Genomic DNA, 18,405 nt, shown 5'->3' on the forward strand with positions numbered 1-18,405 from the left:
TGTATGAAAAGGTGCAAAAGCATCACAGATACATGCAGCCATGGCACATTGATGCAATAGTCTAACATTTACATCTAAATTTTTATAGATGTATTTTACAATATTCAGATTCTTTGAGAAACAACAAAAAAGTTTTTATTATCTATAAATCATATTTCTTTATATATCAGAGCTGTCATAGTTGAGCTGCATATGCATGTATGAATTAGGTAATGTATTGTAATAACATCCTAGGATTGTATCATGTATATCTAAAAGTTTAAATACAAATTTTATTTAACATTTTTTAAGAATATTTATTTTATAGTGATTAAACTGATAAGAGCCGCCTTGTTTGGATGATGATTTGCTGCCGCCCTGTGTTCAAAAATATGAACTACATCTAAACGCTGCGACCACCACAGATAAAAGGGAGAGCCGAACAAATATTTACATGAGTCTATACCACAGGAAGTGGTCATAAAATGAACCTTGCTCCGCTTTAGTTGTAACCTTGATGTAGCCAGGTGGTAAAATCTCACACGGAATATTTTGCGTTTTGTACGGACTAAATAACTTTAAGACGCTCCCTTTTTATCCAACCTTTGCCCTTAGTCACACGCTAGCTGCTGTACTGTAGCATGGTGTGGGTAATAAGAGGCGGACTCTGCACAGTCAGACACACCAACAACATAAAAACCGTCCTCGTACACTTGCCTCAGCTTGCATCCTGCAGAAACATGTCTTCGTCCCCAGTTAAAAGGCCAGTTACTTTACTGGGAACCATGGCGTTCGGGGGACGAGCGGACGCCGAGCTGAGCCGGGAGATGGTGAAGGCTTTTCTGGACAGGGGGCACAAGCATGTGGACACAGCCTTCATGTACGTGGATGGGAAGTCGGAGGCCATCATAGGAGGCATGGACCTTCCCAAAACAGGTGAACTGAAAGCATCCACAGCTGCTCAAACTGAGTTTTTAACTAATGAAACTAGAGAGTTCCCCCTGGAGTGAGAAAATAAGTTGTTGGTTCGTAAGTTTTCCCAGCACTGTTCGACGAATACAGCATGCTGGATTTTGTCAAGTACTCATTCAGAGGTAAAACGTATAGTGTGAAAGTTTAATTGTTTATTTTTATTTTATTTTATTTTATTTACGTTTGCAGAAAAAAATTGCAGTTTTTATTTTTGACCACAAGATGGCAGCAACATATTCTATGAAAGGTGCTCACTTAGTTGACCCTAAGGTCAGAGTTCATTGTTTAACCTCTAGCCTTGTTCAGTCTGTGAAGTTTAAAGTTTACTTAAGTTCACTAAGTTGACAGTGCATGGCAGCTGGAGCCTCTCAGTTATTCTGACTGAAATAGAATAGCTGAATTTTTGCTTTAAAGGTTAGGATGCTTAAAATGCCTCCTTTTGTCACTCATGGTTACTTTTAAAGAAAATGTGATGCCATCATCCCTCTGTATCAAAAGGTGGTTACAGGAATGTTTGTTGCTACTTAATTGCACCAAACATTAACCATACATCGAATCACCACAAACCTCAAAAGAGACAAATTCAGTTATCTGTGAAGAGAGACCGTCATGGAGACCTTGACAGTCCAGTGAATCCCATTGAGTCAAAAGGATCAAACTAAAGAAGCATGTTGGCACCAATCTTGGTTAATAACTAACATAAGCAAGCTAGCTTATGTTGTCTATATCATCATGCGATGTTGGAAGTGTGTTGAGATAATTAAATAACATTTCAGTCTAGAAATGATTTCATTTTCCCACAGTAAGCATAGCAACCAAGGCAAACCCGTGGGATGGGAAAACCCTGAAGCCGGAGAGCATCCGCTCACAGCTTGAAACCTCCCTGAAGAGACTGAAGACTGACTGCGTGGACCTCTTTTACCTTCATGCTCCTGATCATCAAAACCCCATCGTGGAAACTCTCAGGGCTTGCAATGAGCTCCACAAAGAGGTGAGCTTACTTGGGAACTTCAGTGTTTAGTTGAAAATTATGTAATAGCTTGGTGTGCAAATGCAACACTTCACAAGATGCTTCTTTAAACTTTAGATGCTGTTTTCTTATTTTATTTTAGAGAACATTAAAGTGTGATTTAATATAAAAAATGATCACCAACAGGGTAAATTCAAAGAGCTTGGACTGTCAAACTACGCGTCTTGGGAAGTTGCTGAAATTGCGTGCATCTGCAAACACAACAGCTGGATTATTCCCACTGTTTATCAGGTATTTCAGCATTTTTATTCCTAAACAGCTGTAAAACAAAGTAAGTTTTGAGCAAGTAATTAAGGAATCTGTAGGTAAGGAAAGATTTGAATATAGTTATTTCACCAAAATTATCCCCAATCACAAATATGTGTTATGTTTCTCAAATTTGCTGAATGTTAGGAACAGAAATCTGAAGATGTGGTCAGTTAAAGACTGTGAATAAATGAAAAATCAAAAGGAACTTTCATAGTGGTAAGGTAGTTCCTTGACCTGGATTTTATTCTAGGATTTCATAATAAAGTGAGCTGAACCAAAAGACAAGCTGAATTCTTAGGATTTTTGTCAAAAAAATTGTCCTTCTATTTAGCAACTATGTGCTACTTCCTATCACATGAGAACCCAATAAAACAGTGTAGTCATTCAAAATTCTCGTCTAACTCTAGAAAAAGTAGTGAAACCTTTTCTAGTTTAGTATTCCACCTGCTTGTTGCTTGTTTGGTGACTGTAACTCACAACTTCTCAGGGGATGTACAATGCTACAACAAGACAGGTGGAGACAGAACTGCTACCATGCCTGAGATACTATGGAATGAAGTTTTATGCATACAATCCTCTCGCAGGTACTTTCTTCTGTGATTAATCTTATTAATAGTTGAAGAATGTAAAAAGTTAAAATTTTCCCTCTTCTTCAAAGAATTCCTGCAAGTTTAATGTTTAAAAACTACTTTTCCAGACTCCAATTTCTAGATTTAAAAAAAAAAGAAAAAAGCTATTGCACTCTTACCATTTGAATATAAAACATTTATATTCCACTGAAATTCCACAAATTATGAAACTGAAACATTGTGGGGTTCTGGACTAACTTTGAGCTACATTAAAAATCATGAACATTTAAGCATGTCAACTCTAGATTGAGTTTTTGTATTTAAAGCACAATTTCTGATCTTTGAAACCTTATTTTGTTTGCAAAAAGAAAACGGGTGTTTCAATGTTTTTACACTGAAACATCTGTTTCAGTGTAATTTATCCAACTTTTGAATCACCTAATAATTTCATGTGCATATTTTCTATATTAAAAACATTGTGACATTTCATTTTGGCATATTTCTAGATTTACTGAAGTTCTGGACACAAGTAAATTGCAAACATCTAGGAATTTACTGATATAGGACATTTTCTGTATTTTTGTTGTCACCTGGACATGTCTGAGTGCTGATGTGGCTCCTCGTCTTCAGGCGGTCTCCTGACGGGGAAGTACCACTATGAGGACAAAGATGGCTCTCAGCCTTCTGGCCGATTCTTTGGCAACAACTGGGCAGCAGCATACAGAGACAGGTGAAAGACCAGCAACTAATGTCCTGCTATTGCATGTTAATGTAAAACCGTGGTAATCTGCATCCATGAGAGTTGCCGTTCTCTGTTTAAGATACTGGAAGCTGAGCCATTTCCAGGCTATAGAGTTGGTTCTGAAGGCATTAGAGAGCGCGTACGGCTCTGAGAAACCCACCATGACTTCTGCTGCTATGCGCTGGATGTACCACCACTCCCAACTGAAGGTACATATCAAGTTTGGACACCAACTGCAACATAGGTTTCTAAATTATGGTTTTTATCTTATACAAGATTGGTAAACACAGTGGTATATGCATTTCGTATTCCATAAGTTCCAGTTTTTAAAACTTGACAGCTAAGTATATAATTGTGGTTTAAATATTATTTCAATCATCAGACGGCTCAGATACTCCAGCGATAAAGTCTTTACTGTAAGAAAAAGCAGGAAAAAGGGAAACCTAAGCTCCAGATCTGATTTGTTGCAACAGATCAGATTTTAAGGCAAAAAATTCAGGTTGTTTGAAATCTACCACTAGATGTCACTGTTTTACATCTGCCCCCTAAACCAGAGTCCTATGCAGCCTGTATGAAGTAATTTTTAGATAATAATGGAAAGATTTGTACTTTCAAATGTTATTCTCTATAGAACTCTCTAAAATAGTGTCCATTTATCCATCCATTGTTTTATTAATCATTTCACCTTCTAAGACTGGCCAATTTTCAGTCCGCCTCTTTCGTTCTGTTTTTTGCAGGTTCTGTAGAAATTCTTGGCAAGATTTAAAGTGAACTGGTGTTTATACTTACAAAGTTGTCTAAAATATGTCTGCTGATTCTCTAAGTTACAACTCTTGTCATGACTGTATGCAGCCTTGCTTTGCTACAAACCCAAACTACTCTGACTGCTCTCTCTGAACACTGTATCCAGGGTGATCTTGGAGACGGAGTCATCATTGGAATGTCAAACATGGAGCAACTTCAGCAGAACCTGGCTGCAGCTGAGGAAGGTCCTCTGGACCAGACAGTGGTCCAAGCCTTCAAGGAGGCCTGGGACCTTGTAGCCCATGAGTGTCCCAACTACTTCAGATGAAGAGACTTGCACCAAATAGCTTGCCTATACCAATAAAATGATTTTTTTTTTATTGAAAACTGATTAAAACCATGTTTTTATTCTGGTTTAATAATCTAAAGATCAGTTTAAGTTCATGTTTTTTAACCTAATCAACTACAAATCTGTTGATGTAAAAACACTTTGCTGTATAAATGTGAAAAACATTTTCACAAATTGGCAAGATTTGATACCAGTCCAGTGTTTACTGAACAACTCTGTACAAACATTAAATTCAGCAAACCACAAGTTCCTGTTTTGAAGTAATTTTATAATAAAAAAGTGTGATAAATTTCCAAATAAGTCCATCTGCTTTTAAATGTTAGCCATCTTTGCAGAAGTTTTATTCTGCATCATCCTCATCATCATCTTCCTTTTCCTCCACAGGCTCTTCCTCACCAGCCAAACTCTCAAACTCGCCTGTCTCCGAGTTCCACATACACTTGATCTGCACTTTAAATTCTGCCATCTCGATGGCAAACAGTTTCTGTGAACACAAGAGGAAGATAAAACCGTTTTAGCTTATGAAAAAAAGAAAAGGTTTCAGATTCACCTGAAGTCAAAAACCTCACCAGAAGCCGAGCTTGTTCAGGAGTCAGAACATCTCCTTCTTTACAGACATCGTAGGCTTTGAGCAGCGTTACCACTCCTGTGAAAAAGATTAAAAACTGGCATTAAATATGTCCATGAAAGTACTGTTTTCAGAAACTCTTTGAATGAATGTGCCAAGTTCATTGGCCTACCAACAATACAAATGTACTATAAATTAGCCGACCTATAAGGTCTTCCACTGTTATTGACACATCTAGTAAAGATGTGAAGATTTTTTTATTGCCTTTTGCCCCAAGTTTACCCCGCTGTTCATGTTCTCACCTTTCTTTAAAGCAGTGGGAAGTCCCAGCTGCCTCAGTTGAGGCTCCATTGAGTGAGGAAACTGTTCAAGAGGACCTTCTTCCAGCGTTACGTCCATCTGTGCCTGGTTGCCTGCGCGAGCGTAGTCCGTCTCTTTGAAATGGTTAAAATATCTGCAAGCAAAGCCCAACGTGCAGCCATCCTATGAGCAGATTGTAGAGAACTGGAACAATGAAGACTTCAGGAGACTCATACTTACTCTTGTACTTCATCCTTTGTTTTGTTAGTGAAAAGTACTCCCACCTCTCCACGCAAATACTTGCTGACCTAAGCAAGGGAGTCATAATGGGTTTAATTCTCTGCAGGAGTCAAAATAATATTGCATTAATAGCTGTAAAGCCATTCATTCTTACCTTGTGCAAATTATCTTTGTATTCATCCGTTTGTCCTTTTCCCAAAGCAACAATCATCACTTTATTTTTGCCAAAGAAGAATCTGACACAAACCAAGAAAAGCTGTCAGGTTAAATTTTAATAAACGTAAAAAAGTCTGTGGCAGTAGCAACAATTATTACCAATCACGTTTGTTATATGCCAAGTTATGCAATATAGATGCAATACACTTAAGCTAATTAACTGCATGTTCCGATTTCAGCTAAAAGTTCTTTGATAATCACCTTGTTTTATGTCAAACTGCTATTTCTGATATTTTTCATTGTTTCAACGAGCAAGCAGATTAATATAGTACCAAACAAAACAAATTTAAAGTAAATTCTTAAGTGAATTTTTATGTACAATAGTTCCAAACACTTTATTCAAATTTCAAGCACCTTTAAAACTGAAAAAACATGCTAAGTTTTGGCATTTCTAAGCATCTCAAGCACATGTTAAAGGTTTGAATTAACTGACTTACATAAGAAGATATTACTGTGAATTTTGGGGCAAAAACAAATAATGGATGAAAAGCTGCTTAATTCCATAAAACAAAACGTAAATTCTGAAGAAATGTTAATAAAGAGATCTTTAAAATGTCAGACTAAAGCTGATCAGAGAGCATTTTTACACAGCATGCTAAACTTTGTTGCTTGAATTTGTAAAGTCCGTCCGTCATATGTGTCATTATTACCTGCTATGTTTCCATGCTGTCCTGATGTCTTTCAACTTGTTATTCCTCATATTTTCCACAGAGAATATGAACAAGTTTCTATAGGTGTCCACACATTTCCGTAGCTAAAGAAAAAGGACCAAGAGACGATTTATTTAACATAGAGGAGAAGCTAATACCCGAGAATAACATTTGTGGTTTTGAAAAATACCCACCTCCTCGATTAACTTCTGTTTGGATTCCAGCCCCTTCTTGACAGTTTTTGTTAATGAGACTGATGGAGGAAAATACGAGAAATAGATCAGCTTTTAAACCGATTTTACATCTGTATCAGCTGCAGTACCACCATGCTGCGTGAAGATGTTAAGAAGCTAGGTTATCCCGCTTCAGGGCGCATAATCTCAGCGGTAATTAATCTTACATATCAGTAATATGTTTAAAAAACAAACCGACTACAGCTATTTAAACAATATCTTCATATAAAATGTGTTTTCCTTACTTTTCTTGTCCCTCTTTGACTTCGGCATGGTGGCAGAACAGCAGAACACGTGAAGCAAATGGACCCTAAATGTTTCTGTTTGGAAAGGCTGGCCATTTGGCGCCTGACTAAAAATACCACAGCTTCACTTCTTAAAACGCATTTTTAGGGTATTTAAACGAGTAAATTTATATTCTAATTTTACAAACTTAAAATAAAAAAAGTATTCTAGAATATTTATGCTATATATGTTATTTTCCCTGATTATTTTTGAAAGAGTTTTACCTAGTCCGTGTGATACAAGAGAGGCACTATCATCAGGGTGCAAGTGTAAAATATTACGTTCATTATCAAATAACTTAGTTCTACATTGTGTACTTTGGGACTAACTTTTTATTTGTGGGTGTCTTTTGATGTGTACAACATAATTACTCAAATCCATTGCTCGGAGACAGTTTGTACTGTGGCATTATTTAATACAAGCTACAAACATACATTTAGATTTATTATTAAATAATTTATGATTATAAATGATTATAATTGTTATGATTATGATTATTTATAATTTATTTATCTATGACAAAAAATGGCTGTGTGGAAAAAAACAATCTGTATCGATGTAATTTTCATATTAAAATAACACTTGTGTAGATTTATGATTTTTCTCAGTTTTGTATTTATCCACACTCAAAAAGTATAAAAATCAGTACCAGTAAAAATCACTGTACAAATTAGCGTTTAAAAGAAAGATAAATGAAACTGTGAGGTAAACGGAAAGAAATACAGTATTTCAGTAATGTCTCCTAATGACGGAGACATTAGGCATAGGAAAGTTGGTAATTATCAAAAAATGCATAACAATTAAACAACTGGAAAATCACACTCCATTTATATTTTGAATAATATTAATGGACTTTTGTGTGGGTGGGTGTATGTGTGTGTTTACATATATATTAAGTGAAATAAATAAATGTTTCTTACTCTCTAAATTGGACAAATAGATCTTGGGACATTATTGGGATTGATATTATAGATCAACAAATGTTATGCATAGTTACCAGAATTAGAAGACAATAAAAAAAAAAAACTTAATAAATGTGCTAGTGTAAGTTAAGCACAATTACAGCTTTGGCTATTTTTTTTTTTGGTCTACATGCAAAGAGCTACATGTGGAACATAATGGTGGTGGTGTTATATTGTGGGGACAACACAGAAATGGAAGTTGGATGAATCTACGTCTAACATACATATATTTTAAAAAGTGAAGTATGAGTCAGAAATAGTTGTGAAGTGGAACTACACAGCAAAAATTGAAGGATTCAACTTTTGCAAATACACACACACTCCAGCACAGTGCAGCTCATTCAAATTCAGCCCAATCCAGATGCATCCACCTGTACTCTCAGTATAATAAAGTCAAATCACATTTTTCACGTGCTTCAAATCAATATTAATAGATTATGAACATCACTCTAACCACAATATCCAAATGGTGAAACATAATGGTGGCATGAAACATAATGGTGGCATAAAATGATAGGCAATGTCTAATTTTTAAATGTATATTATTTTGAATAATTTACATTATTATGAAGAGGAGGTGAAGAAGAACGTCCATGTGTGGAAGCTTCCCTGTTCCTGTTGAAGAAAAGCTTCCTGTGTGGAAACTCTTCTTCAACAGGAACAGGGAAGCTGCTCACAAATATCGAGACAATAGGGAAGTCCATTTACAAATAAGATGATAGGGAAATAGGGAAAGTCTCATTTGTGAATGTATTTTATTTTGAATTTATATATTGATGCCATCACCTTGAAAACTCATTGCTTCTTAATATAAATTTCCATTATTTTGTCAAAGTTGCATGCTTTTATTATATTTTCCACAGGATATTTAATAATGCAACCAAAGAGAGTTGCAAAGTGAGATCAGTAGAGTTTATTCTCAAAAGAAAACCATAGTGATACAAAGCACTTAATAGTCAAAATAAACTGATTTAATTCATATTCCAATATACAATATCGAGTTCTGCGCATTGCATGTAAATTCAGTGCAATCCCGTTGAATCCTATTATTGTGATCAGATTAAATGCCAAATCCAGTCACATGCACCGCAGCTCAGTCTAGTTCAAAACAGTCAGTTTTATGGGAACCACGGGATTGAAAGGTATTCTGGATCCTACTATTAATAAAACTGTATTTAATGCAACTGACATGGCAAATATTAGTATTTGTTCATATGGTGACCTTTGATGGATAAAAATTATCTTCTCCATCCCAGATTTGGCTTTGAATGCAATTATGGGACAAAATATTGGAATATAAAAAATAATAATAATCTTTGTGGGCTATTGCTTTCTTTGGATGTAGAAAACAATTTATTACATTTATTATAACCATACAGCACATTTTAGAATGAATATATGATTTTAAATTATTTTTAATGTTTTACTTTTTTGTAATGAGAAGCAATCAGACTTGGAATTACTTCTGAAATACATGTGCTGAACATAAAATGTGTAACAAATCAAAATGAAACGGCCTTAGTGACGTCCAGCTATAAGCCTTGGCTGAGTCTCGTCATGGAGACAGAGTGAGAGGCTCGGGGAGGGACGTGGGAGGGGCTGATAAGGTGATAGTGCCGAGTTTAGCACTTTGCAACATGATCCACGGAGAGGCCGGGCTCTGCGGCGCTGCATCCTGCCCCTCCGCGCCGCATGGAGACTGGATAGAGCCGCGGTGAACCGGGGGATGATAAGGACAGAAGGCTCCTCCTCAGTCGGCCGGCAGCATCAGCAGATCTGGACAAAGACGGAGACAAGAAACATGAGGGTGACGAGGAGTGCGGCTGGGGCTTATTATTTCGGTCTGCGTCAAACCTTCGGTTCCGTCAGGAGATGAAGCCCTCTGTGGCTCCTAAAGGACTTTTTGGGGTTGGTGTTTGCTGCAGGAGCCCATGTTAGAGTCTTCCAGCGGTGACAGTGATGGTCCCCCCATCTTTCGTGCTCTCAGCATCTGCATTGTGAGGAGAAAACGTCCAGTGGGAGTGGGGATTAGAAGGAAAATGCAGACATAGCTAACAACAGGTTATTTTGTTGCAGTCAAACCATAGAAATCCATTGCTAGGTTATTACTTTTTAGTTATTTTTCATCATGAGTTCCCTGTTTTTTTGCGAACCTCCCGCCGGTCCGGTCTGCAGCGGCTCCGGCGCGGTGACCAGCGCCCTGCGGAACGACCTGGGCTCCAACATCCATGTGCTGAAAACCCTCAACCTGCGCTTCCGGTGCTTCCTCGCCAAAGTCCACGAGTTGGAGCGGAGGAACAAGCTGCTGGAGAGCCAGCTGCAGCAAGCTCTGCAGCGGCCGCAGTGCCGACACCCGTTCGGCCGGGAGGTCGCCGTGCAGACGGACGGTCCCGAGTCCAGGCTGCCGGGTACCATTTGGAGTTTCACCCACATCCGGAGGCAAGGAGAGCGCTTCGAGACCCTGCACGGCCCCGGGGTGACGTGGACGCACCCGGACGGAGTCGGGGTGCAGATCGACACCATCACCCCAGAAGTGAGGGCTCTGTACAACGTGCTGGCCAAAGTGAAGCGAGAAAGAGACGAGTACAAGAGAAAGTGAGTAGTCATCTTTATTTTCTTTATTGGGTCTTTGCTTTATGTTATTTATGTGGTTGTCAGAGTCAGACTTATAGCTTCTTCATTTTACCCCAGATTTTTTTTTTCTTAGATTAAAACCTATTAAAACATTGTTCCTATTTGAATGGACTTCAGAGCGACACACTGGCCCAAATCTGGCTCACAATTGCACTCTCCTGCACTTTTCTCATGGTCCTCATTTGGCCCTGAATGACTGCTCTGACTCAGGGTGACTCTGGCTTTCTGAACTAAGCCAAACACCAACCAGCAGCGGCAGCAACCTCAATCTACTCTAGGTCAGACCAGGCTGCTTTGTGGCCTCTTGACCCAGTCTGGATCCCACAACACCTGGCTGTGTTGCTAAGCCGTGTAGGAAAGGTTTGGCTCAAAGTTGCTTTAAGACATTGCCTGTCAGTCTGTTCATCTGAATAAGTCAATCTTAAGCTTAAATCCAGACAATCCAGGTTTTTCGTTCATAACTTATTTCATTCTAATGCTTGAGCATTTTCAAGGGGATGTTTTGCTGTTTGCTAAGCCGTTTGGCTTTAAGCTATTAATCATTCAGAAACAAATTGGTCCTAAAAGCACAATGCATGAACCAGAGTTGTGTTTACACATAAAGGAGGACTTAGAAAATGTACAAATTTAAATAGCTTCCTGAAAAATATAATAGCCTTTCACAATGACACCATTTGTTCTTGTTTCTTTAGTTGAATCTGTGAAAAGAAGCAGTGTTAAGAGAGCATGAACGACAGAGCAAGGTGATTTCCAGAGATTTATTTGCAGCTTATGGTTGTCAGCTTGTCCTGAAGAGGATGAGGAGTGCAACTAAAATATTTTTAACATTTAAAAATTTAAAATGTGCTTTATTGAAAACAGAATATTTATTTTTGACTGCTTCTCAAATAATGTATTAACTGACTCATAATAATGTCATCTATAAATGTACATAGACAGAACAGATAAATGCTAAAGGTAAGAGTTGAAGCATTTGTTGTGTGAAATGTTGTACCTTTTGTTGTTATGCTCACTGTAACGTAACACTGGGAGTTTTATAGGCTGATACTGGCAGGTTAATTAATCTGCTTGAGCCAGCCTGCAGTCGTCTTCTTAACACGCATGTTGCTTGTAGCTTGTGGCTTGTAGCTTGTAGCTTGTAGCTTGACAACTGAAGTTTTAAAACAACATTACCTTCAAAAGAATGACGGGTGGCAGTCCTTTATTTTCTACCCAATGTTTTTCCTGACCAAAATTGTTTCCAAATGGCTGAATTTATTTTTATTGTAGGTGAGGGAAAAGTGTAGGAGCCTCGATTCTGTCTTCTGACCGATAAAGACTTGCGACTGCGTGGGTGGGCACAACACTGTGCTGCTCTTTGGTTCATACACACAGAGAAAACAGACACTCCAGCACTTTTTGGCTTCCAAGTTAGAAGTAGGAATGACACAATGGACAATTTTAGCTATTTAAGAGCGTTGGTGTGCTTTGACAAAGTTACTGGTCCATAACAATCCAGCTTGACTTTCAGGAGCTGCTCATCTGCTGCAGATTATATGGTTTGACATGATTTGTAGAGATCTTTCTATGGTCTGGTGATGAAGACATTCAGGTGACTCATGTTAGCAGAGATTCCTCTGTGAACTTGGTGATCTCAGAAGTTATTACTCATTAAGATAGGCTATGTTGCTAATTGGTCAACATATTGCTTATTGTACTTTGTGGCCTGTTATGACTTCCACTAATGTTTTATGGCTTAGTTGGGCCTGATGTAGCATTTGTCTCAATGAGCCTCATTCTTTTATCTTCCCACCCTTTTCCACGTGAGTCCTGGACAGATACAAGAACTGGCTGAAAAAAACATGTTTTTAAAAATACATTAAAGTTTTCTACTAGTCTGAAAACTACTAATAACTAGAATCCAGCTTCTTGAAAGCATTAAAAAACAATAAAAAGGAAAAGAAAAGGACACCAGTTGACAGAAGTGTTTTCTGAGTTGACGTTTGGTTGGACGGACGTGGACAAAGCTCCTCTGTAATTGCAGTGAAGAGATGGCAGACATAATTACGTTTGAGCTGCTCCATATAAAGGATGTGAAAGCCGGAGGAAATTCCTTTGCATGGCTCAGTTGGGGAGTCATATGAACTGTTGTTTCCTCGAAGACTCACCACAGCCTCCCCGTCCTGGCCGACGTCACCACCGGCAGGCAGACTGCTGGAGGAAGCCGTTGCCAAGAAGCTCCGGCTTCTGTTCAGCATCATGACTCAAGCAGAGAGGCATTTTTACAAGCCCCTGTCTGCTTGGTGAGGTCGACTCTGACGACCACTGACTTCCCTGACAGCCACTGACTCAGTCGCCCTGAGCATGTGTGCTCTCCTACTCTGCTGGGAAACCGAATATCCCCCCCACTCCTCCCCTGTAACACTAGCATATCCTTTTTTGTGCATTTCGGCTTGAGGAGATGACCCACAGTAGCTGGGAAAGCATCCAAATAGAAAACATCCTGCCTGAAATCCTAAATTTGCCTCCCGTCAGTCAGAAATAGAAGCTTTTGACTTGACAGATTATTAAAGCTTTCCAATTGAACTAATCAGGGTTTTATTTATCAGATACGATGCTGCCCTGCTTTACATTTAAGCATCTAAATTTAAATTCCCTCAACATTATGAGGTAAAATATCTTTTCCAGAGGATTAGTTTTATTTGAATCAATTTTTATGACAAAGTATTCTTGAATTCTTTTTCATGTGGAAAAGTGAGAAACAACACACATTCTTTGGTTCTTTTTCTGGAGTGATAAACATTGTAATCAATCCCCTCCCTGCGCTAAGCTCAGTAATTGCATCACTGTGCTCACCTCCCGGTTGTTTTGTTTCTCTCTCCCAGACTAAATCCTCTTTACTACAGTCACGTTTCAGGATTCAGTCCCTCAGCTTTGTCTTGCTGTGCTCTCTCTGTTCTGCGCTCTTTGTGTTCAGTCACTCCTTCACTCCACCCTCCATCAGCCCACCTAGCCCTCTGATTCTCCCTGTGCCACATGCAGACTGCTTTGTAAGGCATCCTCGCTCCCAGAGGGTCTCCAACCCATCCAACTCTGTGCTCCGGTGCAGCGCTGTTGATTTATCAAAGTATTACAAGTTCGGACGCACACAAAAAGGTCGATGGCCAGCTGCAGTCATGCCTTAATTCATAACTCGTTTATGTAACCCGTGGAGAGAATTAAGACGTTTAAAAGGCTTTTTTAAATTGAAACAGAAAACTGCTAGATCTGCAAATGTCATGGGGACAAAGACAAGCTTTTACTCCATGTGTTAAATTACAAGTTAAGCTGTTCTTTGAGTGACATTAAAGTGAAACAGTTTAATGTGAACAACCACAAAGCTGCTTATGGGCACGTTCACTCTGATAGGTGGTGTGTATTATCTGTCAGTCTATTTGCATCTGATTTTAAAGTCCATCAACTGTGCTGAGTCTTCACCTTTGCTGCCTTTAATTTTATTTCTAGCCTACAATACAGCTTGGACAGACTAGAGAACCCTTGGAGAATTTCACTTCAGTCTTTTTGCAGAATGCATTTAACACAACCAAAAGGATTTTATTACTTGCAGTTTTGAGGCTGGGCATGTAATATGTAGAAGAAATGTGTGTTACTGCATAGTGTTTGCTTTTTGTTTCTTACAATTAGCTGCCGCTAATATGAGTAAATATGCCAAATCTGTTTTCAGATCCGAGGGATTATTGTTGCTCCAGGTGTACAGGATGTATTTCTGGATAAAAGAAAGCTCTTTAATCTTTCGTTAAGAGGTTTGCCCACATCCTTAACTAATCCATCCGCTTTTTAACCTCAGAACAGTGTTTCTTTCATTCCCTTCCCTCCACAAAGAGGAGAGTTGAGGCGGAAGTATTTTACTGGAGGATTTTATCTTGCTTTTGGGCTATTTTATCTTTCCAAACTCTTTGAAAGTTAGTTAGCATTTAGATGATGGGCAAGACAAGGATTCATACTTTTACAGCAGCTTGTATGTGCAGTAATGTTTTGCTTATATGAGATGTAACATGAGGTACTTTGCATGCCTCCTTAGTGCCACAGTGTCTGGACACTTGGTTTACCGACTCTGTCATTGACAAACAACTGCGAAAAGGAGGATAAATAAGGTCACTTTCTTGGGACTTTTCATCTTCATCTATTGCCTTATTCTACGGTCTGGCATCGACATGAACTTTACCACTTGGGTCGGTGAGGCTCGGAAGTAATTGCCTGCATTGTGTTTAAAAGGCTTTCAAAACTTCGGCTGGCGCTGATGAACATGTCTGACAGCTGATAGCACTCTGCAGACGGGGAACAGATAAAAGCTCTTGCGGACAGTTGTCTTCATTCGCAGATTTGTTTAGAGTTTGCATGTTTTATTTTTTGCACAGAGGAGTTTCGGACCGTTTTATGTAGATCACTGAACTGGAAGACAGATATAGACAAAAAGAGGGCGAGTTTGCATGTAATAAAGGCCCGAATGGATGTAGATAGTGGTAGCTTAGGTCAGTTCTAAGAATACACCCTGCATGGTGTACAGTTTGTGGTACATTTTTGCATAAATTTCGGATGAACAGAGGCGTGGGACGCACCTATCAGGTTTACTGATAGACACACACATAAAGTGGCTCTCAAAGTCTGTACACCCCTGTTAGATTTTCATAATGGTATGAAAATGATACCATGATAAATCCTTTCAACAGTGTACACATAAGTGTCAAATCCTTAAACTAACTCTGTCTGCCAGCTAAATTCAATATAAGTAACTGTAAGTAAAGTTCAGCTGCATCCTTTTGCTGACCCCATCGAGACGGTACTAAGAGTCACCATAAAGTGTCAGTCAGGAGAGCAATACAGACAAGTTCATATGAGGATTTATATTCCTTTGCACAGTGGAAATGTGGGACAACATGGACGTTACAAAAACTGGAAATGTTTGTACAGTTTTTGAAAAGACAAGGTAGAAACTGTTCAGGGAGGCTGCCATGAAACCAACAGGAAAACTAAAGGAGCTGCCGTACTTTATAACAGAGGCTGGGTGTGTTCTGCATGTGACAACAGTTCCCTGTGTTCGCCATAAGTCCGGGATAAGTAGTAAGGTTTTGAAGCAGAAGGCTTTTCTTCTGAAGAAAAAATCCGGTCCTGAATAAAATCTCCTGAGTGACACCCTCCCTGCGCTAGAACCTTGTGGGAGAGTGTGTTATGGTCAGATGAAACCAAACTCACATCCTAGGGCGATAATTCTAAAGGAGCATTACTGAAAGAACAAACGTCCCACAGTGAAACATGGTGGCGGCAGCATCATGATCTGGGGTTACTTTTTTTTAACGCTAGACCGTTTTGACAGTTCTTCTACAAACCTGGAGATTAATTTCATTTTTCAGTTCTATAGCAGATTCAAGCATCCATCCAAATCGACAAAAGAGGGATTTCATGTTAGGAAAATAAAATGTTTGAAATGGAAGTTAAAACTCTGAGCTCACCCGAAGAGAGCAGGTATTAGCAAATCATAATGTGATAGACTCCTACCAAAATAATAATGAATGCTCAAATAGAATGAAAAGCTTCTTAAATAAAGTGTAAGGGTGTGAAAATCTATGCAACCAGGTTATTGCGCTTTTTTCCCCCTACAAACAGATCTTTTTCGGTTATATTGCATGTGACATTTGTCACGTTGCAATGTAGAAAAAGATTAAATTTAATAATGTCACCATGGTCATATTTTATACATTACAGAAACCTGCGAGGGTTCCGACTTCTGCTGCTTTTAAGGTTGTAAAATCTGTTGTGCTGCTGGATCGCCGCCTGCAGCTTACAGGACACAAAGCAAACTAGAACTGTCTGCAGGCCTTTGCTTCCTGCATGAATAATTCACATACAGCTGAATTTAGTGTGTGTGTGTGTGTGTGTGTGTGTGTGTGTGTGTGTGTGTGTGTGTGTGTGTGTGTTTTGGATCAATGCAATAAGATTTCAGCGAAGCCAGTTTTTACGGGTTTTGATCCTGGTTCATGTCTTTATCAGCAGAGTTTCTTCTTTCACAACAACATTTAGGTTTCTCTAAATAGAAGGACAGAAGTGTACATAAATTTAGGTGAACAGTTCTCAAGATTTTTGGACAAGAAATATTATGTCCCCTGATGAAGAGAAACATGCAGTTCAGCCTTTCTCTTTCCTTGCTGCCCTTCTTATAAGCCAGGCCGTCTATTCAGGACAGGGATTTTCTCTAAGCCGTCACCTAGCACCGAGGCACCGACATCCATCCAGGCCTGCATGGCGCCCTGGCATGCAGCTGCAGCATTCAACATGGGGCCTCTTGAAGCGTACGTCTTCCCGCTGCTGAAATATGGCGGGACGGAAAGAATCGGAGCTCAGTTCTCTGGGACAGAGAGCTCCAGATGAGACCGTGTGTTTTGTTTTGTTGTTTTGTGCTGCTTTGCTCCTGTAGCTGCTGTGTTTATACAGAAAGGGCTTGTTCATCACACGGATTCAGAGTTCGTTTTGATGCTATCATCATATTCACACATATTTACAGTTCTCGGTGGATCTATTAAAAAAGTAAACCTGTTCTTATACCTGTACCATAAAAAAATTAACCACGGCTGCAGTATGTGATCTTTTCTTTATTACCACAAACATGAGTTCCCCCTCCCACTTTATGAGTCCCATATTAATCATAATCCACAGGGAACCTTGAGGGAATTTGAGCTTATTCTGTAGATTAGGAAGGAGATCTAAGCACACATTTCTTCATTACAAACACACCTAATCCTCTTTTCCACTTCAAACAATTTAACAATGCTGTATTATTAACTACAAATAGTGCATTGAGTAGTATAAATACTTCTTCTGATGAGTGTTTTGATTGTATTAGTTGTGATAGTCTCACAGTTTTTGTATCTTGTCTATCACTTCATCCCTGATTTTCTTGCTATTGATTTCTCAAAATGCTACTGAGGCAACAACAAGCTAACAATCCACATAACCCTGAATTAACCAACCCCAGTGTTTAACATGGTGGTGGCAGTATCACGCTGTGGGCGGTGGGGTTGCTCAGCAGGGACAAGGAAGCTGGTCAGAGCTGGGGAAAACATGGAAACTATTTAAATTTACAAACAACATTTTATTAGTTAAATCCATCCGTAGTGGTCGGGGAGCCACCGATAGTTTAAAGAAGACTAAAAAGATTATATAAAGATGTGTTTTTGAGGCATCAAGGGACGGTTCTGTTACTTTACAGAAGGAGCGCAACCTAGAAAAAGTTAGCAACTTTAACATCTCTGGGGAAAAACAAATGAAAGGAAATGCAATCTGTTGGGATTTTCTCCTCTGTTCCCGTTTTCCTCTCAGTTCACTCCGCCTGCCATGTTTGGAGTTGCTGCTATGCACCTGCGGTTGATTATTCATGGGTATTGATACAACTGGGAGCAATGGCTGGCTGCCATATTTAAAAGTCCAGAAAGGCACTTGTCTTATGAAGTGAAAAAATACTACAAGAGGTTTTTATTGTGAATCTTGCAGCCTTTGTAAGGAAAGTTAGTAAAACCCATTAGCGTCTTTCTAATTGCAGACATTTGCTAATTTAACAAATACCTTTTGTTAAATAAAGGTATATCCTCTCTTTGAAGCTCTTGCCCCCATTCTCAGGACCTGTGTGTGCTGATCCAGCATGCACACTCA

At 39.0% G+C, this 18,405-nt stretch overlaps 3 protein-coding genes and 1 long non-coding RNA gene across 4 annotated transcripts in view; 2 read left to right on the forward strand and 2 right to left on the reverse strand.

The window, feature by feature from the left end:
- Positions 1 to 419: 419 nt before the first annotated feature.
- On the forward strand, positions 420 to 4,934 carry akr7a3 (aldo-keto reductase family 7, member A3 (aflatoxin aldehyde reductase)). Its single transcript, XM_014997033.2, has 7 exons — positions 420 to 915; positions 1,755 to 1,942; positions 2,108 to 2,212; positions 2,718 to 2,814; positions 3,430 to 3,529; positions 3,621 to 3,750; positions 4,452 to 4,934. The coding sequence occupies exons 1-7, from the start codon at positions 621 to 623 to the stop codon at positions 4,611 to 4,613; spliced, it is 1,077 nt and encodes a 358-aa protein (XP_014852519.2). The 5' UTR covers positions 420 to 620; the 3' UTR covers positions 4,614 to 4,934.
- mrto4 (MRT4 homolog, ribosome maturation factor) lies at positions 4,882 to 7,166 on the reverse strand. Its single transcript, XM_014997034.2, has 8 exons — positions 7,087 to 7,166; positions 6,803 to 6,861; positions 6,609 to 6,712; positions 5,897 to 5,978; positions 5,743 to 5,810; positions 5,505 to 5,656; positions 5,204 to 5,280; positions 4,882 to 5,118 (listed from the first exon to the last, which is right to left on the reverse strand). The coding sequence occupies exons 1-8, from the start codon at positions 7,112 to 7,114 to the stop codon at positions 4,975 to 4,977; spliced, it is 714 nt and encodes a 237-aa protein (XP_014852520.1). The 5' UTR covers positions 7,115 to 7,166; the 3' UTR covers positions 4,882 to 4,974.
- A 1,820-nt stretch (positions 7,167 to 8,986) lies between these two features.
- LOC148159697 (uncharacterized) lies at positions 8,987 to 10,060 on the reverse strand. The gene is made up of 2 exons (XR_015762873.1): positions 9,943 to 10,060; positions 8,987 to 9,864 (listed from the first exon to the last, which is right to left on the reverse strand). It is a non-coding gene; the product is annotated as an uncharacterized LOC148159697 (long non-coding RNA).
- Positions 9,852 to 18,405, forward strand: part of iffo2b (intermediate filament family orphan 2b) — a 28,464-nt gene continuing 19,910 nt past the window's right edge. The window contains exon 1 of the mRNA XM_014997031.2: positions 9,852 to 10,683. Within this exon, the coding sequence (XP_014852517.2) occupies positions 10,217 to 10,683 (467 nt within the window). The 5' untranslated portion in view covers positions 9,852 to 10,216. The remainder of the gene's footprint in view (positions 10,684 to 18,405) is intronic.

This window comes from Poecilia mexicana, unplaced genomic scaffold (genome assembly GCF_051168715.1).
Source record: "Poecilia mexicana isolate PSO_F unplaced genomic scaffold, ASM5116871v1 scaffold_5, whole genome shotgun sequence".
Taxonomy (NCBI): domain Eukaryota; kingdom Metazoa; phylum Chordata; class Actinopteri; order Cyprinodontiformes; family Poeciliidae; genus Poecilia; species Poecilia mexicana.